The 27,556-nt window shown below is 31.4% G+C and overlaps 1 protein-coding gene across 11 annotated transcripts in view; it reads left to right on the top strand.

Annotated features, from left to right (window-relative positions):
• Positions 1-27,556, top strand: part of LOC142324763 (uncharacterized) — a 101,010-nt gene that overhangs the window by 16,717 nt on the left and 56,737 nt on the right. For 3 of the 11 annotated variants that reach the window (XM_075365724.1, XM_075365726.1, XM_075365725.1), the window contains exons 4-8: positions 11,579-11,732; positions 15,187-15,311; positions 21,322-21,576; positions 24,554-24,625; positions 27,384-27,471. In XM_075365724.1, coding sequence (XP_075221839.1) covers positions 11,579-11,732; positions 15,187-15,311; positions 21,322-21,576; positions 24,554-24,625; positions 27,384-27,416 — 639 coding nt within the window. In that variant the 3' untranslated portion in view covers positions 27,417-27,471. Of the gene's footprint in view, positions 1-11,578; positions 11,733-15,186; positions 15,312-16,634; positions 16,731-18,106; positions 18,297-21,321; positions 21,577-24,553; positions 24,626-27,383; positions 27,472-27,556 lie in introns of those variants that run through there. The other 8 variants (XR_012756382.1, XM_075365728.1, XM_075365729.1 and 5 more) reach the window with 6 other exon arrangements.

The following is a 27,556-nucleotide window of genomic DNA, read 5'->3' as shown; positions in this document are numbered from 1 at the left end:
TGTATTCCTGTGTACTACCGACTAAACCTCCACTCCCTGTCTATCAACCCCCCCCCTGGCACAGCTTAAAAAAGCATTACTTCAGAAGGGGAGATCACCCACACTTAATTTTGTACACAAATGTGCATAATAGGTCTCAGTCATTCTGAATGTTGTTAGTTCACAAATATTTTGCTGAGGAGTAAATAATGCAAAATAACAACACTTATTGAAAATATTTTTTTATAATTCAATACAAATGAAAATATTAAAAACAATTAGACATGGAAAATTGTACAAATGACATGAAACTCAAAGAGAAAGATTTCAGTATTACAATTTCAGTAACCTAAAACAATTTTTTCATGAAAACACTAATTGAAACAAACATTTTATTTTTCAATGCCATGCTCTTTAAAAAAATACTAATTTATATGAAACTGAAAATCTTAATAAAAATTGAACATGGACAAATTTTATAAAATAACTGAAACAATATAATAATTTACATCTAATAATTAAGTATTTAATGACTAACTTTTATGAAAATAAAAAAAAACAATTTCTTTCCTTTAGTACACATAAGTACACTTTACACTTGGTGCAGCGAATTCTACTCCTTCCTCTGCAACCAGGTCTCTGGCATCGCTGGGCTGTCGTCAAATCCATCGCTTCAGGAAGGTGTAGGATAGATTTTATCCTTTTTTCTGGGCGAGGCAGAGAAACATTACCTGGTCTTCCAGCTTGTCTTTTTTGAGGTGGTAGTTCATCATTACTTGAGTCATTTTCTGAGTCATCATGGTATTTCTTGTCACCATCAATAATTAATAGTTCTGCAATTTGCATTTTAAAATAATGAAGATCTATTATGTTTGATTTTTTAATACCAAATCTTTTAGAGTCGTTTCTGTAGGTCAGCCAGATGTTGACGCATGCCATGTTCTTGAAATGTTCAAAAAATCTTACTGGCCATTTAACGGTTTGGTGATAAGACCTGTAGTGAGCAATAACGGTTCGGTGATAAGACCTGTAGTGAGCAATAAGATGGTTATGTAGGTCAACTCCTCCCATATTTGAATTGCACTGTCTTACTATGTCAGGCATTGGCACATTAACATACGCTTTTTCAGCCTTTGAATATCAGAAAAGGGTTCCACCCTGAACTGTAGAAGCCGAAGTAATAACTGTATTATCTACCCATTTAAGACAAAGGACTTCTTCATCATTTCTAATTTTAATGTCATGTGTTCCTTTTCCTGTCTTTGCTAACCCAGCATCAGACATAAAATCAATGTTGGGGAACCTATTTTTTATTATCACGTTGGCTGCCATGAGATCCCGTTTGGAGTCTCACCTAATGTTGCTACGTGGCCATGTAAAAGCAATGTTTCCAGCCACTGTACTTATTGGTCAGATATTAACTCAATATTGCAGATTGTTTTTACCATATTATGAATGTAATTTTATTGGTATTATGGTAGATCCCATATGGGATCTCGTGGCCTCCTAGTAACGCTTATTTTTGTTACTGTATTAATTTCACATATTATTAGGATTTCAAAGGTAAAAGATGTTCTGTTAGGCAAGTTATTATAGTATATTTTTATCAATTTTACAAAAAAAGTGTACATATACTTTTAAAAGATAATAAATAAAATAGTAATAAACAATAATAAAATAAAGATAATAAATGAAAAGATATATAATTTCAAATATATGAAATTTTAAAAAAGAATGTCTATTTCCTTATTTTATGTTCAAAACAGAAACAGTCTTGGCAGTAGTATACTAAACAGACTGAGCATTTAGTACGTGTTTTCTTGGAGTGTGATTGTGCTTGTGCATATGATCTTGCAGAACTATGTTTTTAACATGTAGCAATAACGACTCTTAGCCGAAACAAGTTGGTGCTCTTTGTTATCAGCTACTGAATTATCAAGTTGTGTATCATCACTTTTAATTAATATTAATTCTTGTACAAGCAAGGTCCAAGGTCCAGAAATTCAGTTATTGAGAGATTTCTTTTAGTTACAGCTGTAAATAAATAATGAATTCACAACAGCTGTGTTACAAATAACATCTATAGCTGTTTTTCTATACCACTTTGATTTCCTGAGCGGTTTTCAAGCAATTTCCTGAGTGGTGAATTATAGGACGAAAGTTGATCTGCGAGATCAATAGCAGATTTCCCGTTATTGTAATGTAAAACAACTTTTGGCTTTGAAATAACTTTATTTCGCTTAACAACTGCTACCATTAATGGAGGGTCAGTTGTTCTTAACATTAGAAGGTCTCTCTTATGTTCTCCCTTCCATTTACAAATCGTAAGATTGGTTGAGCTTTTAAGTGACATACATAAACTCTCCTTTTTTTAATTTTTTGCTAACCAATACCTTAGGATTCTTTCTATCTATTAGACCTGAGAGTACCAACTAAATGCGTAGACTGTTTATTCAATTCATGTGCAAGATCTATATTCGTGTAAAAATTATCGGTATAAAGTGTCCTGAAATTTAAATATGGTTTCATTAAATCCATGACAACATTTTTTGTCAGATTTTTACCGTTGCCCACTTGTTTACCAGAATAAATTCTCATTCCTGTAGTATAGCAAGAAGGGGAGCATGTCTTAAATATCTTAATCCCATACCGATGATGTTTATTTTTAATGAATTGTTTAAATGCCAATCGCCCCGTGAATGGAACAATGGATTCCATCTATTACAACATCTCTCTCTGGTTGATAGTAAAAATTAAATTTCTCAACCAATGAATCAACAACACCCTTTATTTTACCTAACCTATCAGGGCTTTCAGTTTCATCACAAAAGTGTGTTGAGTAATAACTCAAACCTATTCCTTGACATATACTTATGTGTTTTATTGTGAACTACTTCTAACATACTCCAATAACTTGCTATTGAAGGTAATTTAAGTAAGCCCATCCAAATTATGAGCCCAAAAACTTTTTTTATTTCCCCATTCGTAGTTGGGATCCACTTTTTTATTTTTGAACAACTAAGAAGCTCGAGCTGGAGCTGCTTATCTGCATATTTATTCGTCTCGTTTACTATAACATTTATAGTTTCTGAATCAAAAAATAAATAATAAAAATCAATAGGAGTTCCATCAATTAACGTTTCAATAAAATCAGGATTTATTCCAACACTTATGTTTTCTGGATTGTATACAAAATTGTTGCCGTGGGGCTCCTCTTGCAGGAACTCTCGTCGTGAGGAAGTGGTCCTCTGCCGGTTATGGTTGGGGCATACGAGGATCACACACGAATATCTAATGTCAGGAGAAGACCCACCCCTGTGCACACGATGTAACTGCCGCATGACTGTATACCACATTCTCGTGGACTGCATATGTTATGCGGCGTTGCGTCGTAAGTTTAATATACCCAGCAGCATTCGTGATATCTTGTGCAATGATGGCGGGATTTTGGAACGGATGTTTCTCTTTTTGCATAGTACTGGGTTACTGCAAAGGATTTAATATACCCATATATGTTTTTCTGTAAGCAGAGTTTTTTTAATAATTTTAACCTTTATTTTCGATTTGATTTTTTGGTTCTATGTGTTTAATTTTACTATCCGGAGAGGGGATTTTTGCACAACCCATCGGAGTTAGGTAAGTTTTTCTACTTTCTTTATTCTATTATCTTAACTTTTATATTTTATCAACTTTGTCTGTGGTATTAGTTTTGGGTTTTATTTTGTCTTCTTGGCTTGTTTTAGTAAATTTTTATTATATGATTAATATTATGTTTACACCTTGTATGGTTTATTATTTTAGAATTATTTTACCCTTTTAATAATAACTACTGGGCGATTATAATGCCCAGGTGTTTTTCGCCCACGAACAAAAAAAAAAAACAAAATTGTTACGGGACCCATCATCATCATTCCATGTTAATAAGTCGTCAATGTCATTATCATTATTTGTACTTACATTATTATTGCTAGCATTACCAGAAATATCAATTTCACTTTCTTCAGAAGTATTACTGCTAGGTGCATATTCTGGGTCCAAATCTGAATCAAAAACTGTGTTGAATCTTCTTCATCACTATTCATTAAATACTCAAAAATTTCATTTACTTCCATTTCTATTCAAATTAGAAACAACGTAACTATGTAAAACATGCGAATGTAAATATATATACGATTACCAAAAATTAGACACTTTCTGAACAAGTTATGAAACTTAGGTTATGTTATTATGTATGAGATTATTAATATTTGTAAAAACAAATGGTACATATAATAATATACAGGGTTGGCCAACCTTGTTATTTATTGGTTGTTTGAAACTTTAAAATGTTATAATTACTCAAATCTAAGTGTTATTTCCGAATATATAGTGCCTAAACTTGATGAAATTTTAAATTCCTATAACATTTGTATGATTTAGGTATTAGAGCACTAAATAGATCAGTTTAAAGGTTAGAATTTAGTGAACATTTCTACTTAAAAAAACATGCACAGTGAGATTCCATATGGAGACACAGTAGGTTACAAACTAATTCGACTTGAGATTCCAAATGGGATCTCATGGCCTGGTCATACAATTTGGTGAGATCCCTTATGGGATCTCACGGCCAGCCATACATAACTTGTTAAATAAGTGTGGCAGTCAACATGTTATAGTACCAGTACCTGATATGCCTTTCGCCTTTAAACCCTCAAGTAGTACAACACCAGTAAAATATCTATCAAAATATAAATTTGTACCTGGCAGGCAAGTTTTACTGGGTCGTAATACTGTTTGGCCACCGCTACCTAATTTCATTCAACCTTCTTCTTCAGGTGGAAATCTGGTTGTTGTACCCTGATACACTTCAAACTCTAGTATTAATCACATTTTAGTTGACAGAATATAATTCTTTGAACCAGTGGGATTAGGCTTCCTTGGTGTAAATTGATGAACAGCAACGTGACCTGTAAAAGGAATTATTTGTTCATCAATGCTGACATCTGGTTCTGTGGGGATTTTTAATACTGTAGCACGGAATTTATCGATTATTGGTCTGACTTTCCACAGCTTATCCAAAGCTCTCATTTCTGCACTAACATTATTGTTGTCCACAACATGTAGAAATGATCGAATTGTAAAATATCGATCACGAGCCATAGCCTTGGAAATACAATCTATTTTAAAAAATATCAGTATTTTTTAAATCCCAGTACAAACATATTTGAGGATGCCCCAGAGTGCTCATAATTAATGTTATTCCAACAAATGTTTTCATTTCTTTGAGAGAAGTTTTAAGAACTCTCCCAGTGGTCAAATGGTAATGATGATTATTAGTTTGTTCTTCAAGTAATTGAAAAAATTTGTTGTCAAAATACTCGTAAAAGTATTGGACTGGGTTCCAGCCTTCTCTGTACTGATAATTCTCAGTTTGGTCTGTAAACTGAGGAAACTTTTTTCAGTTTTTTCCTTGCCACTTATTGATAGTTCTTTCCCGTTTAAAAGACCTATCAGGGGAGGTGTGTTGTCAATCTACCCCTACCGTGTTCTATACTTTGCCTTCTCACATTAACACTTCTTTGTTGGTTAATATTTACTCTACTTATTCTATTACCTTCTTTATTAACAGTGTGATTAGGTTGGTGGCAAACTTCAACAGTGGCAGAGTCTGTTGAAGTTCTGAAATCTGAATCTGTGTCATTCTTCTCTATCAAGTGAAGAAGGAACATAATTAACATCTAAATCTTCATCGTCAACCTCCCAATCACTATTGTTCAGTGCTTTAAAGAGTTGTTCATCTGTTAGAGGTACATTTCCAAATGAAGTTTCTGAAACATAAATTGAAGTTATGTTTTAGGTAATGCAAGCTAAAAATTGCAAATTAAATTTTCAAAAATATAATTCATTACTTTATTTCCAATTTTATACAATTAAAATGCCTCAAGATTATAGTACCTCAACTAAACAATTAACAATCAATAACAATATTTGGCTTAAAGTTGCTACACAGACCCAAAGTACACAACTGTGCACAAATATTTAAAAGCTAATTAGTAGGCAGAGATCCAATGTACATACACATGTACAAATTACTTTGTTAGACTTTCTAACATCTACCTTTGTAAAATTTCTATGTTTTACTACAAATATACTTTAAATAATATCTTTTGAAAAAGATAATAACTTACATTTAAAAAATAAAAGAAAATGCATTTAGTTAAATAACATACCCGAAGCTCATGAAGAAGATGGGGTTGGTGTATTCCTTATAGAAGCCATTTTTCTGATGTGATTCTTTCTTGACTTGAACTATTTGAATTCATTCTATTACCAAGTATACACTGTAGAGAGTGCTCTGAACACTTTAAAACCAGCAACAACATAATATTTAAGAAATTATACCATTAAATGTATTTGTACACAAGTGTGTACGTGGGGACTGAAGAGGATATCAATAGGAAAATAACAACAATCTTTATAATACAAAACATCAAAAACACCATAGTTCATACCACAAATACATATTTACAACATGAAGCAGCGAAGACCTGCAGCATAATACACACTATACAAACAAACATCAACAATATAATACAGTACATCATAATATACACCGTAGTTCATATAATTAAATACATACTTGCAGCAGGAAGCAGCAAAGACCTGCAGCATCAATACACAGATAATCAAACAGTTATGATCTGGCACCCTCGTGTGCAGTCTACATCTAATGAATGAACATAATAATGATACAATCAGATGCAGTGGCAAAACTTAATACAAATTAATTCAGTACTACAGTACAGTGAAAAAAAACAGTAATAACAAAATACAAATAAATCATAAAGTAAACAAAAATCAATGATACTGTACATCCACAAAAAAAAAGAAAAAAAAAGGCATCAGACAAGAAGCAAAGTGTCCATGATTTCATCATGTCCAGCAACCCCCTCACGCATGGAGGATTGTTAGATTGGCCACTAATCATTTGCTAATGGACAACCAGCATGGTTTCCAACCGGGCAAGAGCACTGAGGATGCCTTACTAAAGGTGATGGATATAACTTCCTCTAGTCCATGTAAATGCGTATTAGGGATTTTTCTGGACATATCCGGGACATTTAACAACTTATGGTGGCCCTCTGCTCTGTTTCAGATGCAGAAGCGTAAGTGTACACGAAATGAACAAGAAACTACCTTTACTTATGAACGTTATCCAGTTGAACGTTAGAGGTCTTCGGTCCCGTATTGAGGATATTAGGGTATGGACGCGCGCGTGTGAACCACACTAATCATGTGCTTCCAAGAAACGCATCTTCTACAATACGATGCAATTACGCTCAGAAGCTATTTCTCTGAGAGATATGACTCTCTAATGGACAGTAAAGAGAGTGGTGGTGTTGCTGTTTTCATGCGGAATGAGGTGTCTGCTAGAAGGAATCACTAGCTACCCTTATTCCTGCTGTTACTGTAAAGGTCTCTATTCCCTTCAAATTGCACTTCTACAATTTTTTATCTCTTACCGAACTCAGGGCTCAGTGCTCTAGAAATGAAAAATCTGCTCACGCAAATCCCACTGCCGTTATTAATCCTAGGAGACTTCAATGCCCACCATGTTTCCTGGGGCTCAACGTTTTGCTCCTCTCGAGGAAATATGGTAAACAGAGTGAGAAGATTTTAGACCTTTGTCTACTGAATGATGGGTCACACATGTTCATGTCTTTATCATATGGTACATTTTCCAACATCAACCTCTCCGTATGCTCGCCGAGTTTACTCCCTCGTCTTAATCGGTCTGTTTGTGATGACTTTCACGGCAGTGATCACAGGCCAATTATTATTACCTTTGATGTCGAATACGAGGTGAGAACAAGGCCACGTAAATGGATTGTTGAAAAGACGGATTGGAACAGTTAACATAAAGCCAACCCACGCAGTCTTTCAGTGGCGCAGGCGTCCTTGATCAACTTTCCTCTTTTACGTCCATGATACTTGAGAATGATAATAGATATATCCCATAGACATCGGGAAGCCCCACACGTCATTCCACTTATTGGTGGAATGACGATTGCCGGAACGCTTTTAGCAAACAACGGCAGACACTGGGTAAATTTAACTGCAGGCCTACAGATGAACATCTAAATTTGTACCATAAGGCTAGAGCGGTATATCATTGGGTATTTTTGGACGCTGGGAAGAAGTCGGAGGAAATACGTTGACACCATCTCACGCACTACTCCTACGTCTACTGTGTGGAAAAAGATCCGTGCGATTTGTGGGTCACCAAAACAGTTTATTTTTGGGCTTCTTCGTGATAGAAAACTCCTTTCATCATATTCTGCGGTGACAACTATATTAGCAAATATTTTCCGCTCGGTGTCTTATTTCATGTTTCCTGAATGACCGAACTTTCTGTATTCGTGTTGGAGATTCTCTCTCGGGTAGCGCCGATTTGGAGAATGGAGTATCTCAAGAAGTGTATTAAGTGCTACCTTATTTTTTATAGCCATCAACGGTATAGCTATGTGTTCAGACGCCTGTTTCATATTCTTTATTTGTTGATGATTTTGCTGTACATATTTGGGTCCCGTTCAACAACCGCAGCGGAGAGGCTAGTACAGAACAGTATTTCTCGCCTGCGAGACCCCTTTGTTCCGTACGTCTTTCTCAATGGAGAGCTAATTGATCTCCTTCTGTCAGATTTTTAGGTTTATTTTTTGACAGCCGCCTTCCGTGGGTCAAGCACATCAAATAATTGAAAAAGCAATACCAATTGGGGTGCTTATCTGTCGTGTATGTTGCGTTTTTACTACTCCTTGGTCCGTTTCCGTATGGATTACGGTCGTGTCGCCTACTCTTCAGCGCGTAATACCGTGCTTAAAATGCTAGATGCTGTACATCGAACTTTCCTTCGGCTTGCTATAGGTGCTTTTAGATCAAGCCCAGTCGTAAGCATCCTTGTAGACTGCGGTGAGCTATCACTTTCGGATAGACGGAACCGTTAGCATCTTATTTTACCCGCCTTAAGGAATAGCCAAATCACCCGGCTTTTGATGCAGTTCTTGGAAATCTTTACCTTTGAAGATATGAGGACCATCCACGTTATACTGCACCTGTAGGTATTCATACCCGGCGTTTACTACACCTTATAAATGTTGACGCCCTTCCATTTTTCCGTGTTCGTATCCTCCGTTTAGAATCAATCTTATTAATTTTATGTTTGACCTAACAGTATACAATAAAGAATCAAAGCCATCTTTTTTCTTTCAGCAAATGTTTCACCATATTCTCTCCAAGGGAAACCCAGATGCAGTAGTATACACGGATGGGTCGAAACAGAACGATACCGTTGGATGTGCATTTGTTAATGATCGAACAAACATATTTGGTCTACCCAGTCTTACGAGTGTGTTTACGGTTGACCTATACGCTATAAATAAGGCTTTGAATATGATTAACCCTAAGTATCGTCATATCCTTATTTTTAGCGACTCGTGTAGTGCTCTCAAGCCTTAGAAAATTTTTATTCCAGACATCCTATCGTCACCGAAATCTACAATGCAATTGCCGAGTTGAACCATCGCAAAATATAAGTGAGTTTCTACTGAATCCCTAGCCATGTTCAGATTCTGGGTAATGAACGTGCGCTAAAGACGCATGTTGTCAACCACCTGTGTTACTGTGTTACTATATCCGACTTTATTAACCATGTCAAACACGCACTTTGTGTGAGATGGCAAGATGACTGGATTGCCACGGTAGATAACAAACTTTGACATGTCAAAGATATTGTGTTGCCATGGGATGACACAGGAAATATCGCCAAAAGGAAGTGGTCCTCTGCCAATTGCAGATAGGATATACGAGAGCTACTCACAGGTACCACCTGATGTCAGCAGAAAATGCAGATATGCGTACGATGCAAATGCTGCTTGACTGTATGCCACATTTTTGTGGATTGCATTCGTTATGCAGTCTTACGTTGTAAATTAAATTGCTTGGGAATAATAAAGAAGTTCTGGACTGGGTATTTTTATTTCAACTTTTTTTTACGGTAGTTGTATATTTTTGGTTTAACATTTTAATTTAAGTATTAGCATTTTACATAATTTTTAATGATGCTCTTAAAGTTTTCTTTTTTGTATGGTGTGTATATTTTTGTATTTAACATTTTAGTTTAAATTTTTTATTTTGTCTTTGTTTTTAATATTGTAGTTTGAGTTTTAATTTTGTTTTTAAAATTCTACCTTCAGTTTCTATTTTGTTTTAAATTTGTTGTCTTATTGGATTTTATATTTAATTTTAATATTTCATATTTTTGTTTTCCGGGCGATTCTGTTTTTCGCCCACAAAAAAAATTATACTAGCTGCAGGCCCTCCCGACGGGTTGACCTAGCGGGCGGCGTCTCGTAATGGGATTATTAGGGAGTCCAAAAAAAAAATATATTGTGTAAAAATATATTTTTTTTTTTAATGATGAAAATTGATATAACGAAAGTTAAATTAGAAATTTAAACTAAGGAATCGGTATTTTCTGCTAGTGATCGGTTCAATCCAGTACCCAGTTTTTGGTTATAGTTCATTATTTTATGAAGAAAAACAATCACATAACAAAATAAAAAATATGTAAAAAAAGAACACCACTCTTAAATTAAACGTACTAAAAGGTAAAAAAAAATTTAAGACTGTATCTCAGAATGGATTTGACAACAAGCTTTGATGGTGATGTGTAAGATTATGTGAAAGCCATACCTTTAACTTAAAAATGTTATGTTTTTGCCAATTTTTCTTATGCGTGTTTGCACCCCACTCTTTAGGCCATTCATCACGCATAAGAATAAATTGGCAAAAATATCAAATTTTTAATTTGAAGCTATGACTTTTACATAATCTTGCATATCACCATCAAAGCTTGTCAAATCCATTCTGCCGAAGCAGTATTTTAATAGTGGTGTCAAATGAAACTATTGCAACATTTTTCAAAAATGTGTGTTTAGGGCCTGTAATAACCAGCAAAACAGTAAACAATAAATTAAAAGCTTTTAATAAATGCTGATTTTTGTGGTTGTTTTGATGTACATGGTATGATTTACTTAAAAATAGATCTGTTAATGAATTTTAATCTTTGAATTAAAAATGTGCTTAATAATGTTAATGCTATCAAAGGGGACATCTATTTCAGGATTCAGATTTCTAGCTTTTATTTTTTTGCATCCATTTATTTTAATCCTTTATGTCCTTGTATGTGTTTGCTTACTTTTTTTAAAGACCTTCATAAGAATAATCTTGTCAAATTTAAGTTGGCTAGCTCTTTGGGAAATGGGAAAAATTGCAAGTCTGTGAGATCATTTTTTTTTAAAAAGATGTATCAAGCTACATAAAATTAAAATTTTTTTATGAAAACTTTCTAGTGTAGCGACATTAAAAAAAAACAAATTAATTTTACTAGAAAGTAAATTTTTTCACATTATAAATATCCAGAAATATTCCAATATTATAGGACATTGCCTTTCAGTGTTATTTTCTTTTGTAATCTTGCATTTTCTTTTAATAATGATCATTTGAATTTTTTTGTAATGTTACTATATTTATCTCTTATAAAAGTGTTGGTTTATTTCAGTGCTGTAACATATGTGAAATATTTAGAAAATTTTGTTCTGTGATATCCAGCTTACAAAATTTCTGGTCGGTTTATGAATCGTTGAGAGAAAAAGCTTGGGTAATTGATCCTGAATATCCTAAAAAGAGAGATACTTATTCCAGAATAGTTATAGGTAAGTGCTGTATTACAAAGCCGTAGTTTTTTAAGTTTATCATCTTAATTTTCAAGTTTTTTTCAAACATCAAAAGAAGCTTGGTGAAGATAAATTTTAGTAATTTGTAAATAATAGATTTCATTAATTTATACAATCCCATAAACTTTTTTATTTACTCCTCTAAATTTTTTTTTCTCAATATATTTTGAGCAGTATATTCTGCCTCAAAATATACTATAATAATGCCAATTACTTTTTAAAATGTTATGATTACTACATATTAACAAAAAACAAATGAAATATAGAATGCCATTTTACTGAAGAAAAGGAGTTTTTAAGATTAAATAACAGCTTCTCCCTAAATCTTTCCCAGATTAAAAAACTGTATTACAAACATATTACTGTATAGAAGGTTGCAATTTGTTGTAATTCACTGCTTCACTTGACCAAATTACAGTTCAATCCTTCCAACATTGAACAGATAGAATGTGAAAGAAAAGTGCTTCATTCATCAACCAAAATATTCTTGAATCCAGAAAAGGTTTTTTGCATTTTTTCAAAAATGCATAAAAGTCTGGAAATTCTAAGAAATTTTCAAACTACAAAAAACTGCCCAATGAAAGGAACATTACATACCAAGAGTGGTACATTAGAAGAGAGGGAACAGGAACTGTTGTGATCATTTGGCAGGTGACCAATGATTGATGAAAATGTTGAGGTGATGAGAATCACATTTATTCAGAATCCAGAACAGTTTATTCCATTCTGGTGTGAATTAAAAATACCTCGCTATATATTCTATACAGTTTTACATGAATAGTTGAAATTGTATGCATAGCATACAAGGTGCAAGTTTGCAAGTTACGCATTTGTAATTCCATAATGTACACCAATTGACCTTCACCAGCAGTATGACTTTGCAGTAAGCATTCTGTCTTGTAATTGATACTACTTAAAATTGATAAATTAATTGATAGCTACTTAAAAGCAAATTTATTCTTCGGACATAACATAATCTTAATAGGTGGCACAATCAACAGTCTGTGAATAGGATGAAAATAAGTTTGTAATAGAATGGAAAGAAGAAAAGTAAAAATTACTTTTGCCGATTGCTGATTGAAAAGACTTGCCAATTTATATGTAAGGTAATTATGTTGTTTACTACTATAGAAAAAACATCCTTTTTAAGAAAGAGGAATTTTTTAGCAAGTAATGAAAAAGGGGGGTATTAAAAATACATGCATAGATTATTAAATAAATGTACCGAGTTATAGATAGTGGATGAATGAAGTTCCCTTTTAACAGTACCGATTGCTTTAGTGTAGGAAGTGAGTTAAAACAAGGAGGTATCACTGCTCCTTAATATTGCAATGGAGGAAATGTTACAGTCAAGTTGAAGCATGGAATGAGAAATAAATAATAATACAATTTCTGTAGATGAACCTGATGTGGAGAAAATGTGGAAGATATATACAGACAAATTTAATGCTTGGATTAAGGTAAAAGATCTATAGACTAAAATTGTGTGGCGAAAAGAGTAAAATAATCGATTAAAATTACAAGATGCACGCGTAAAAAGTTAAATTATACTAAGCTATTAAACATTTGGTATGAATGCAGGAAAAACTATGAAATTCCAATGAATAACAGAAGGAAAAGAAAAAACAGAATGAGAAATGCAGGCATTAAAGTTTAAGAGATTACTGAAGTTGGTATAGAAATTTGAGATGAATATTAGAAGACTCGGAGAGTGCTTGAGAACAAAATGAAAAAAGTGAAAATGTCAGTGATGTGAAGAAAGTATGATTGGCAACAGATGACTCTATTACATGAGAAATAGTGGGAAGATATAGAAGCTTAGTTTTGTACCCTAGCATTATCTGATTGGAATTTTAGTTGATGTATTAGTTACTGATAATGATTTTTTTATATCTAAAATACCCAAAGGTAAAATTTTCATAAGTCTTTACCCTCTTTGACCATGCCGTCTCTCATCTAATTTTTAAAAATATTTTCTAGAATGAGGTCTAACAGACAATTCTATTTGAAAAAACTAAATTTAATAATTATAAATTAAACTGTTTGCCAAATTTAAAGCAAAATTAATGCCAACAAACATAAATTATTCTATAACACAGAAATTTGTTTTTTTTTTAACCTGGAAGACTTACTCATTAATAAATTACATTTGAATTAATCAATAGGTAGCAGCGCTTTCTCTTTCTAACAACTGAACTAGAAATAGTGAAATTAGAATAATGTGCTGTGCTGTACAATAATTGTGTGTGATTTCTTAAAGCAACATTTCTGTATATGTAAAGCCTTTGAAGGTTATTTTATTGTTATTACTGGCTTTAATTGTCATGGTGAAAGTTTTACCTAAGGAGGAAATGATTTTTCAGATATTTCAGCACAAAATAGAAATAAATATTCATCAATTATTTTTTATTTTAAAAGTATCACTACATCTATTAAAATATTTTCAATAATATAAACAATTTCATTTTATTTTAATGTATGTTAATAATCATAAAAAGGTTTCTTTTACAGTCATATGATGTTAACGTATTTTTCTTCAGTTTTGGCCTTATATAATTACTGCCTTACTAGTTAGTATCCAGATCTTTCGGAATAGTTTTAATCAATTAGCTGATTCACTAGGGTTTAGATTTTCAACAAACTGATTTTGATATGATTTTAGATTTGTTGTAATTGAAATTCCTAGTGTTCTAAGATGGTGGTAATGTCAGAAGGGACAAAAGAAAATGTTGTAACTGATGATAAATGAAAAGAGTTCACGATGTAGACTGAAAAGGTTGTGGTATGATAAACTGGTGAAATATGTTGAAAAACTGGATTAATATATATTGTTGCAAGAAGAGGAAAATGGAAGACTGTTCAATGCATTAATTTTGTTAAAGAAGTGATTGTTAAATTTTTGTAAAAGAAGTACCTATAAAATTTCATCAAAAAACCGTAGTTATTAATATTGTTTTAATCGTATTTAATATCCTATACAATGAGAGAAAACTACTAGTTTACCATGTGATGTTTGGGAATATTAAGTAATTGAACGTTAATACAGGATACCTTAAATGTGCATGTTCAAATACATAAATTATTATGATTATTTCTTAGTCACTGGCACCCAAGCAGTTTATAAAGAAATGAGAACTTCTAATGTTGCACTCAATTTCAAAATGTACAAGCATACCATTTCTCCTTTGCTAGTCCAACCCATAATTATGATTTTCAAAAATCTGTTATTGAAGTGAACATTACTCAGCCTAAAAAGGGGCAAAAATAAAATGATTATTCATCTAATAGTAGCATTATATTGACAAATGTTCATTTATTTCTAAAGTCAAAAGTAGTAGCTAAAGTCATGGATGTGAAGTTAAAGAACAGAAATGATACTTCAAACACACCAGATAAAAAAAAATTACACTCTTTATTTTCAAACTTTTAACAGGTGAAAATGCCTCAGTTTTGGTCTCTATAAACCCTGCAGAGGTTTCATCATTTCCAGAAATAAAATTTCTTGGTGCTGATAAAGCTGTAGCACCATTTAGAAAAACTTTAGAAGATAATTTACAGGTAATATATATTATTTGTTGTTTGAGATTAGACATTCAAAAACTGCTGTTATAAGTTACGAATCATTTATTTTTTTCACTCTAGAATAGCTGAACCGATCTGACTGTAATACATATAATTAAGATTCTTATTAAGTTATGAGATATACATGCAATGTATATGATTCACTTCAACAGGAAGTTGCTAGCAGCTCATCATAAGCTTTGTACTATTGTTTCCACAGAGTAGAATTTTTAATTATAATATAATTAGAATTAAAATTCTGTAAACTTATTTTATAAAACTGCTTAAAATTAAATGTGCCGTAATTTTGTTCCTTATTTATTAAGAAATATTTATAGCTTGTCCAGTTATGGATTTATCTACATAAACTATTCCTATAGCTAATATTAGAGTTGAAGAAATACATTGAAAAGTACTTAGATCAAATTAATAGATCCTCAAATTTAACTCTCTAATTAAAGTTATATAAAAACCTGACTTCTCGCATTTCAGTTTTGTAATTAAATTATAAATTAAATGACTTTAATTGATTAATTTTTGTGGTACAAAGATGTATTAGACGTCTAAGCTTTATATTGCATTTTTAAAAAATATCTTAAATGTTTAATATTAAATCATTCAATAGAAAAGAAAACAAAAACCTAAAATATTTTGGTTTTAAAATTACATGAATAGTTAACAGCAGAATGTTATCAAATTTAATTTAGAGGATGTACACATACATTAATGTATTTAGATTATAGTGATAGTACAAGTATATTGTTAAACATGTATTTATGCTTTTATACCAGTGATTCCCAAACTGTGCGCCACGTCCTCTTCACAGGCGCTGTGAAATATTATAAAAGCTTCGTAATTAATTGAACCAAGACATTTATAATTATTAATTTAATATGTTAATAAAGTAAACAAATAATGAAAATACACTAATTTTACTTATTTTTATCTCTTACGAGTAGTCATACTTTTACTTAGGGTAGGGCGCCATGGAAAATTTTTAATTGAAAAAGGGTTCTGTGACTCGGAAAAGTTTGGAGACCACTGTTTTATACAAAATAATATTATTATAAAAACACAAAAAGTGAAAGATATAAATACGAATATAAGCACAGTGTTTTTCATACATGATTTATATCAATCTTTCATCTTACACCACATTTAGTACAAGTATCTCATATATTCTTCAAAATTCAGTAACCTTTTGATATTTCTCTAAACCACCATACTAGATTCACTGCTTTGTAATCATCCTTCATTTACTTTTTCTGTGAATAAACTTATTGAATGATATTTCTATATATATAACTTTCTCTATTTCAGCTGCTATGATTTTTTAGTAAGTCTCTTCTCTCAGTTCCCTCTGGCAATTACTCACGTTCTAAAATCCATTAGGCCAACTTTCAAGTCTCCTTGATAGTAAGTAACTTGAATTGTTTTCTACCATCAAGGGAATATCCTGCCTTACCATACTATTTCTCCTTAATTCTGTATTCTTAATGCCACCTCTTTAAAACTATCCTAAAATGCAAGCCAAAGTTCCCAACCTAAGAAAATAAAACTATATATTTTATTTTATTTATTAACATATTGACCACTGTGTTAAAATTAAATTAAATTAAATTAAAATTAAGTTAAAATTACCATACTAATTTTCAATAACTAGTTTTAGCAGTATCCCGCACCTTAAGTTGATATAAATTCTACATCTACTACATTAAAACATATCCTTTTAATTGTTTTTTATTCAAAAATATATTTTATATTTTGAAATTTTCAATAATGTTATGAGGTACGTGTAAATTTTGCTTCCAGTACTGGAATTTTGTAGTACAGTTTACTGAAAAAGTAATTTATTCCAATACTGGACAGCAAAATTTTACATATATGTTCATAATTAAAAATTCAAAATACAAAACAATTTAGAATAAAATTACAAATTATTAAAAGAATATATTTTAATGTAGTTTTAGAATTAATATCAGCTGAAGATTCAGGATAAGTATTTAGGATAAGATAAATAAAGATACCATGAAAATTGATTATTGGAAATTAATATAAATTTAACTTATCCAATTACTATTTTGATGTTTTATATTTCATAATATTAAATTTTATTAACACAGTGGTCAATATTTTAGTGTGTTATATATTTATTTATACAGAAAAAACTCAATTTTCAAAATGCAGAAATATCCAGAATGGATTTTGTCACAAAAATTGGACCAGATGAGAATTTTGTGTCAATTTTTATTTCTTGCACTACAAAAAAAAAGATTAATAAACAAGCAAGGATAATATCTTTGTTGTAAATAATGGATTTTTACTTTGTTTGTAATAATGATGCAATACATGACAGCAATAGATGTTTACAGCTTGTTTATTAATCTTTTTTTTTGTAAACATCTATTGCTGTCATGTATTGCATCATTATTACAAACAAAGTAAAAATCCATTATTTACAACAAAGATATTATCCTTAATTCTCAGGATTGTCCATGAAAAATAAGTGCAAGATAATAGAATTACATCATAAATTACACATTACTGCAGGATTTTCAAAAAAATTTATTGGAGTCGAAGTCCTTCACTGAGATTTTGGTAAAAATATATTTAAGGATAGAAAATTCTTCAGAAAAAAATTCACTGTTTAACTTCTATCTATCCTTAATTAAATTTGTTATATTCTATGAGCAGAAAATAATTTTATCCTCATTAAATATATTTTATCCCTGCACCTATAATAATTTTATTTTACAACCATTTATTAATAAACAATATTTTCTTTTTCACAGTGGAACATATGAAAACTGGTTAAAATTCAGAGAAACTTTTTCCCAGTTTTAGAATATGAATATCTTCTAAAATTACCTATAGTAATTTGAGCTGGCCAAAGTTACGTTGGTCCTATTGAACAAGATTGCTCATAGTGATGATTATTACCTAAAAAGAATTAAGTTTACTTGGAAACTTGACTAAAAAAAAGTGAGTGGGACTGTATTGAATTACCATAGTGTGGATAATAAATTAATTTGTATCTGTTAATCTTCTACATTTAAACTAGATCTACAGAATATGTTGAATATTTGGTAGAAATACATGTGTTTAATTTTGCTGTAATAATTCCAGGAGATTTTAATGCTTCTTATCTTAGTTGGAGCAATCATCAGATTTTTTGAGATGTGTGTTCAGAATTCTTTTTTGACAGGAATGACACCTAAATTATTAGTCCTTAGTTTGATTGTAAAATTAAATCTTATTTCTGATAATGAAAGTATTGTACCTGCTGATAACTACCTAACTACAAGGTTTTTTTCGATCGGCAAGGTGTTTTGCACATTGATTTCTTGCATGAGTGTGTGTGAGCTTTTGAATGAGGTAAAGGTTGCTTATCGTTCTAAAAGACACGACCAACTGATTCAGCATGTTTGACTGCAGCACCAACTTGTAAAAAATTAGAGGAAATGAGATGGACTATATTTGACCATCCTCCCTATAGCCCTGCGATCTCTTTGGACTTCTTAAATAAGTACTAGTAGAACAATTCCAAGATGATCAGGTAATGGAGTCCTTCGTGCATAATTGGCTTCTCTGACACAACCCTCTTCATTTTACGATGTCGGGGTCAAAAATCTCTCAATCTGCTGGGAAAAATGCATTCCCAAAGCAAGAGATTTTGAAAAATGATTTATGCATGGCTATTTGATTATACCAAATAAAACTATTTAAAAAATAAAGTTTCGTTTATATTTGTTTGATATGCCCTCATAGTTAAGTTATATATCAGATTACTCCTAGATCATCAATGGATCCTGATCATACTCAAAGTTTTAGCATTTCCCCCTTGATGTCTGGAAACTAGCATCGGTAATTCTATTCTGAAGAAAGTCTGATGATGTACATTAACAGTATTACATCAGTATTGGAATATATCATCAAATGTATACCTATATAGTGGTAGCTAGAGCTGAGGTACATAAAATGCCGGTTAGAAAAAATCATAAAAATACAAATATTTTAGAAAATAATTTTAAAATACTCATGATCATCAGTAGAAAATAACAAATTAAAGGGCTTGGCATTATTGTTGACTGTGTAATCAAACACCACAGGATTATAGTAATCAAACTAAAAAAAAAAAAACACTTTAGAAGGTGCAGATTATTTTCTACAAAGCATTAGTGTGTTCATGTTGAATAACCAAGTGTTGTCTGGAACAAAGAAAAAGAACTATACAGTTGACATGATAAACAAAGGTATTCAGAATACATTGATAATTTTACAGGATATAAAATTTTTTATAGATAGGTACTGGCAGTAAAATGGAAATTGGAATTTAGTACTGCTACTCTTATCCCCCTGATTTATCAGTGACCTCTGCTTGATTAATAATAATGTTTTATGAAGTAATATCAGATTTTGGATTTCATGTAGAACACTTGGAATTATTCAGTGTTATAAAACTTCATATGGTAACATTTCAATAACATTTAAAAGCCACAATGATTAATCTCAATATAAATTAATTGATTATTATATAAATAATGCTAAAGAATTTTAAGTTGTCAAAGAGTTAGCCAACTGATATTGAATCTCCCTTTAAAGTAGATCACATAAAATGAATTTGTTAACAATCAGAATATTTTATCTATCTTTACATTTCATAATTTTTGTTTACACAAAAATTGTTTAGAACATTCTCTGTCTGACACACAGATGGCAGAAGTATGACCAAATGACCATTATATTTGTCAAGTATGATGATTTAGATAGCATGCTCCAAACTTTCAGATGTGAGTGATTAGTTGCTTGTTTGTGCCCATTGAGTAAAGCTAAACTGTTACACTTTGTTTTAAAAGATTCAATCTCAACAAACATACAAAATGAGTTAGATTTCACTTTAAAGGATCTTTCCCTTTGTTTTTGGCAGAAAAGTGGGCAGCTGTTTTTGAACATGGTTGTATATCCAAAATTATAAATCTTCCATATGACAAAAAACTGTTACTACTGATGAAATTGGGACAAAAGTCGCAATACCATATTAAATAATTGTTGACTGAAGGTACACATTCTTGCTTGCTGAAATTCTTAACATCTCGACAGACCATATCCCCAACATATTAATAGACTATCAAAAATGCATTGACTGAACACTTCTTCTCAAGGAAGTTCATACTTAATTCTGCTAAGTGTTTTGTTTGTGATAGTAGATGAAACATGGATTTGCCATTACATGCAAGGGACCAAATAGTTGGTGGGATCATATGAAAATTTGCCAAAAAATAAGGGGAAAACGTGCCTACAGTATTTTGGGATTCTTGTGATTTAGTACTCTGACTACCTGGAAAAAGGCAGGACTATCACAAGGTAGTATTACACTTCACTACTGAACCAATTGAAGGGTGATGTTCAATCTAAATCTCCACATTTAGCCAAAAAGAAAGTGCTCTTTCACTGCAACAATATGCCTGCAAACACATCTCAGATAGTTTCAAAACTCCATGACCTACTTCATAGTACTTCCATATGCACCATATTTGGCTCCTAGCAATTACTTCCTCTTTCCAAACCTGAAGAAATAAAGAATATGTTGGATAAAGATTTAGTTCAAATGATGAGGTCACTGAGACTATCACTTATTTTGCAGAGTTGGACAAATTACATTATAGTGAGGGTGTTACAAAGTTGTTGGTCTAAATTTATAGAACTCCAAAGTTTGAGAAAATAAAAAAAAAGTTTTTTTTAAATCTAGTATTTTCTTTGTCAGGCCAAGAAATTCCTAAACAACCCTCGTCTGTTACTTATATAAAAGTTACGTTGCTTTCTCCTCCCTTCTGCTAGGTGACTTTCCTGCCCTAATATACTTGTGCAGTAAGGCATTGCTTTAGCACAGTAGTGGTGATGACAATTTTTTATAAATTAAAAAAATATGTTTATGTAATATGTATATATTTATATATTTCTTAATATTTTTTTTTACATTTTTATATCAACTTTTTCCTGATTGCAGTTATTTGGATGGGATATCAATAGGAGTTTAGTAGATAATTTGTTAACTATTCTTGGATTTGATGAATTTCCTCTACCAGTTTCTCCATCCAGCAGCCAAAAGAAAAATACTAGAAGTAGCCAAGATGATCTATTAGTTGATGATCAGGAATGTAGCATCTGTTTTATGTTACGTGCACAGGATAATATGTTACCTACTAAGATATGTAATAATGATAAATGTACTTCAGTTTTTCATCTGTTATGCTTAGCTCAGGTAATTCACTTATGTATTTAACTTTTATTTGAAAAGGTTATTACACCTGTAAAACTAGTTAACACTGTAGTACAGTTCAGTATATGCATATTACCTACCTACTACTTATATACTAATATACTACTACTAATATATATTTATAAAATAATTTAATGGTTAATTTATAGTTTTCATTTTACTGGATTCAATGCTAAAATTGTAATTAACAGGAATTAAATTTTGGCTCTTTGTTGTTTTCTATACACTTTTGATTAAATGAAAAGGTATAGTGGAATATTGAACATTGTGTATTTGTTGTCTCTACACTTTTGATTAAATGAAAAGGCATAGTGGAATATTGAACACTGTATTTGTAATGAAACACTTTAGAAATTATAATAGTGGATAATCATTTCAACAACCAAGTAAGACCAGTTCACACAAAAATTTATTTTGGATTTGTACATTGACCAATAACAAATTCAAATACCAACATCCATGGAAGTAAACATCATTTGACATCAGTAACTCCTCTGATATCAATATATTTTCTGCACAACTTAACATATGCATTTGCAGATAAAAATTTATTTTGTAATTTGTAATCAATTATTGAACAGCCTGAATTTTATATAGGTGAAAACCAAAATCTAAAAAAGATGTTGATTTAAATTTAAGTTCATAAATTTAAGGTTTATGTCTTGCTGAATGGGTTACACTAGGCACTTATAACATTATATCAGAAGTGCACACTAAAAATGTCTGAATGTCTGTGTCCTCTTTATATTATCTTTTTCTAGACACTTAATAAACCCCCCAATGATTTTTTTTTAAAGATACAGGGTTTATTATCTTCTACCTTGTTCACCTAATTGTAAAGATAATTACTAAACTTGCATTAAAGTTTAAAGTATCAACTCTATAAAACCATTCTGCAAACTCTGTTAAAAAATACATCCAGCAATTTTATTTAATAGTTTGAAATACATGTAAACATATCAATAAGACTCCAGATCAAAATCATGTTTTGTAACCAACCTCAAGTTAATTTTCGTTGCCCCAATTTGTATAGTCATAAATAAAAAAATATTGTAATGAATGGAAAAGCTTCCAGAAGAAGAAAGAGAAAAAATAAAAAATCTAAAAGAAATAAAGGAGTTCTTTCTAGAAAGAATTTATAGAAAATGTAGAAGGTGCGGATAATAGAAATCATTACGCTAGAACAAACAAAAAGGCAGGTTGAGTACTGGTACTAAGGTTATATCCTAGGCTCAAAGATATAAATAGTGCCAATGTCTAGTGGAATTCAGTTTCATTTCAGTGTGTAAGCATTGAAAGTGTGCGACTACAAATAAGTGAAGAGTGCATCACAAATATTCCATTTTGAAAGTGGTTAGTGACATTATTCATTTATAAAGTGTAAGCTAGTTTATTTTTATGAGCATTAAAAGTGAATAATCTTTTTGAGTTTTTGATTTTGTGATTCTTATAATCTTTTGTAATTTTGTCAGTTTCTGTTATTGTAAACTTTATATTACAAGTAAGAATTGTATGAGTGGAATGAAAGTTTCAAGGCTAGTTCTGTGACATGCCAATAAATGGCAATACAAGGTTGCATGCACAGTCACAGGGAACATCGACCTTCATAAGTCAGTGGGCCAAGATACTGTTGCAACAGTAGCAGTGCAGCTCATACTATTGTGACCCATGTGCATTACCACTTTTATGAGTTAGTATGAACAGCAAGCTTATATAAAGAGCAAATGAGGAATTTTGTGTGAAACTTTTTAAATCTGCCATTGAGACGTTATATGTGATACAGCAAGTTACGGCAATGTTGCCATGAGTTGTGCAAAGTGCTTTGAATGGCACATTTGCTTTAAGAGCGGAAGAACATCATTGTTAGACAATGGAAGATCAGGAAGACCTTCACCGAGCTCCTGGAAATTGTCAAACCGTTAGGCAACTTTTACATGAGGATCGTTGGAGAACAATCCACAACATTGTTCCATATGACAATGTCAATGAAACAATCCTGATGTGCGATTTCAACATGTGTCGCTTGGCTGCCAAATTCGTCCCCAGGCTGCTGACCCAGTAGCAGAAGGAACATCATGTTAAATTCTGCCAAGAAAAAACTCAGTCAGTGTGCCATGGATGACTTATCTTTTCATGTCAAGTATCAATACCAGTGACAAAACATGGGTGTTTGGGTATGATCCTAGAATGAAGCAAGTCTTTTCAATGGAAGAGCCCATCATCTACACGAATAAAAAAGGTTAGGCCATTCATCCTCAGTGGTTAGACCAACAATAGAGAGTTCTACTGCCAGGTTTTAAGGCGGCTTAGGGAGGAAATTCGATGAAAGTGACCAGAGCTGTGGTACACAAAAAATTGGATGCTACTTGATGACAAAGCATCTTGTCACCATTCTCTCTTCACATGTGAGCTTACTTACACACGAACAAGTTGCTGTGAATGAAACCTAGTGGTACCTCCATCCATTAATGCTATCACACTTCAAGGAAAATTAAAAATATTGCCATACATTACGTAGGCTGATGCAGGTTTAATTAACTCCGTTGAAACAACCCGTACAATAGAAAAGTGTATTAAATTTGTTGATTTATGTTTTCTGTCCCAGTCCTTTTCATGTTTTTTATGCATGTAAAGCAGCTGAAGTACAAAAAACACTAGACAAGAGTATTTTTCTCTGAAAATAATGAAATTCATCATACAACCAGTATCAATGGTAAACGATGGTGAATGTACGAATGGTAAATGATGTAGGTATTTTCAGCCTTATCATTGATGAGGCTGAAAATCACCTACATCTCACTAGGCTTGGCATGTTTTATGCTCCAGTTGCAGAAAATCACTTCACTCCTCACTTTCAAAAATATGCATGACATGGGGCTTGTTGTTTTTGGAATTGTTTTGGTTTTTGGGAACAACATGATTTTTTCATTAACATATTAGATTTTTTTTTTACTTTCAGTGGTTCCAAAGTGTGCCTACTAATGAGCCTACATTCAATGTAATATCTGGAGACTGCCCTCATTGTGGAAAGGTAAATTATTATTATCACATGTACTTTAAAAAGCTCAATTTCCAGTAAACAATATAAATAGAAACAAACTTAACAGGAAAGATTTTTTAGTATACCGTAATGCTTTTCTATCCATTACATTCATATAATATGCTTAAATCCTTTAAAATGTTAGTTATGCAGGTAACTGTGATCCCCCCTATCTGCATGTTAGTTGAATTTACTTTATTTTAACTTCTGCTTAAAATATGTAATACTCGGTCACTCATAACTTGCAAATGAAAAGAGATAGTCAAAAGAAATAAATATAGCATAAAAATAAATTATAAAATAGTAATAAAATTCAAATTTTTCTAATCTCTTTGTTTATTACCTATTTAAAAAAGTTATTGTATGTCAAACCCCAGATTTCTCAATAACTACTGCAGGTACAGTTCTGGACCTATTTTATTAGATTTTTCAGATCAAAAAACCATAAGAAACTACCAATTATGCCCCTTAATTAATGTCCTAAAAATTTCACTATACCACATTTCACTGGGATAGCTGAAATCTGAGTGAAATCTTTCATTAGCCATAACTTGTAAATGAATCACTAGGAGATATGATTATATTAACTTTTTCTATTATATTCACAAATAGAATATGTTATGAAAGTCTTGGGATAACTTAGTGATGCCCTGCATGTGTGTGTGTATGTATATTACTGAAATTAATCTTTTTAAGACTCATATTGCTCTTCTGTTGTTAAATTATATTTCAATTTTATTAAATATAAACCACCTAGTACAGAATATTGAGATAAAGCATATCTTACCTTAATTTTTCATTAAAGTATTTTCCTGATCTTACATCCTCCAACATGATTGAAATAATCCTGTTATTGCATAATGTAATGGATTTAAAGGTAAAGGTATATAGTTGAGTGTGTGGTTGAACATTTTCTGTTGCAAAATTATCAGCGCTGTGAATTGTTGAATATGACACACACATCAACTAAGATGTTTTAACATCTCTATGTATTGCACAGAATTTACAGTTTACCCAGCTTCCAGACAGTCAATCACACATGTGCTTGAAATCCCAGAACACAGTCATGAGAATTGTTTTTTTTTTCAGAGGGTTGTTTTAGTATTTTTTATTGTGGAAAATCATAGTACTGGTATTCCTTACTCTGCAATGGAATGCAGAAGAAATACATCACTAGTGTTCACTTATTCCACTGTTTAAAATTCAACCGTTGTTTTAGAAGCATTGGCATAGCTGGCGTACTTGACTCCATAACCATGATGACTGATACGAGGTCACGGGTAAATGAGTGAGTAGTAGAGGAATGAAACTACAAGATAGTAGCACCTGTTGCTTCATGTGACATTTTGTTCCTCCATTATGTTCCAGTATGCATTACATTTCTCCCCTCATACATATATGCATTTGTCAGCAATTATGAAAAAATAAAGTAGATGTAGATTTACAATGGACAATGTTTTTTTTTTGTTTAATACTTCAATGCTCTAACAGTTTAAAAACAATAAGTTGTTACTGTTAATTTATTATATCTATTATTAATAAATAAACAGGTAATAACATTTGATGCTCGCATATGAAAAAAGGAAGAATTATATATTTTTATAAATAAAAATATTAATACATTTTTTTATAATAAAATTATTATAATCAATTTATTTCTATCTTTCATTACCAATGTATATTTTTATAAATAAAAATATTAATACATTTTTTTATAATAAAATTATTATAATCAATTTATTTCTATCTTTCATTACCAATGTATATTTTACAACAAAAATTTAAGTAAAAATAATATTTATATAAATGCTAAATCCTGCAAGCGTGTAAAAACGCTTGATCAGTATCAACATTCATCAATTAAGTGGTATTTCTAATTTGTACATACCTTGGAGTTCACAAGATTAATTCTTTATACATACAGATTATGGTTTTCCTTCACATTTAGTATTCTCGTAGAAATTTCAGCAAAAGTAGTAAGGTGAAGGAAAATACCAATAACGATAAAAAAATTAATTTTATAAATAATTATATTTGCTTCTCGGGTGCGGTTTGCAATTTTATAAAAGTATGTACAAGGGTTATTCCAAAACAGACTTCAATTGGCTGCTGAATATAGTTGCCATAGTAATGTTATGAATCTGTAGTATCTATAATCTTGTTACCTTGCACACAAACTGGTTATATTTTTGGTCAGTGCTGGTAAAGCAGCATTAAATGAATGTGGAACCTCACTGTTACTCCTGCTAAATATTTTATATATATAATTACAGAAGCCAAAAATATGTTAACAGATTCTTATGAACAATAAAAAGATAGCTATTGTCTTTTGAAACTAGGGAACATGATAACATCAGATCCCAGTTTAGATACTATGCTGAAGATACTTGAAGACTAATCCAAATCAACAGCATGGGACGCATATAAATGTGTGGCCTTTGACTGGTTTTTAAGAAATTCAACCTTGCCCAGATTTTGCAGTAACCGACAGTTCCTTTATGAAGATGGAAACCAGTTACAAATTTTTTTTGACAAATTAGCAAAAGTTGGTATATGTATAAGTATGATAAGAAACTGAAATTGGGTAGTGACTAGAAGCTGTGCAGTTTTTTTATAATCCAATCGGAAATTAATTTTGGAATAGCTGTGTTATTTTTTCTGCTTCCTTAGATAAAAAAAAATAAGCTGTCTTAAATATATAAGCTATATATTTTTCCATAAGATGTATTAATAAGACTTTCATTTTCAGAGAATTCTCTGCCCCATAAGTTTGCTTCAATAAAATAACTGAAGGCAAGTTCAACATTAAAAAGCAAGTAACATCTGCCCCATAAATTTAAATTTAAATTTAATTAAGTACTTATTCCAAACTGAAGTAATCTGCTAATTTTAATTCTGTTCTTTGCAATAACAAATACTTAA

Source organism: Lycorma delicatula, chromosome 5, assembly GCF_047948215.1.
Source record: "Lycorma delicatula isolate Av1 chromosome 5, ASM4794821v1, whole genome shotgun sequence".
In the NCBI taxonomy this organism is placed as follows: Eukaryota; Metazoa; Arthropoda; class Insecta; order Hemiptera; family Fulgoridae; genus Lycorma; species Lycorma delicatula.
Note: the sequence above shows the minus strand (reverse complement) of the source record. Positions and strands in the feature narration are given on the sequence as shown.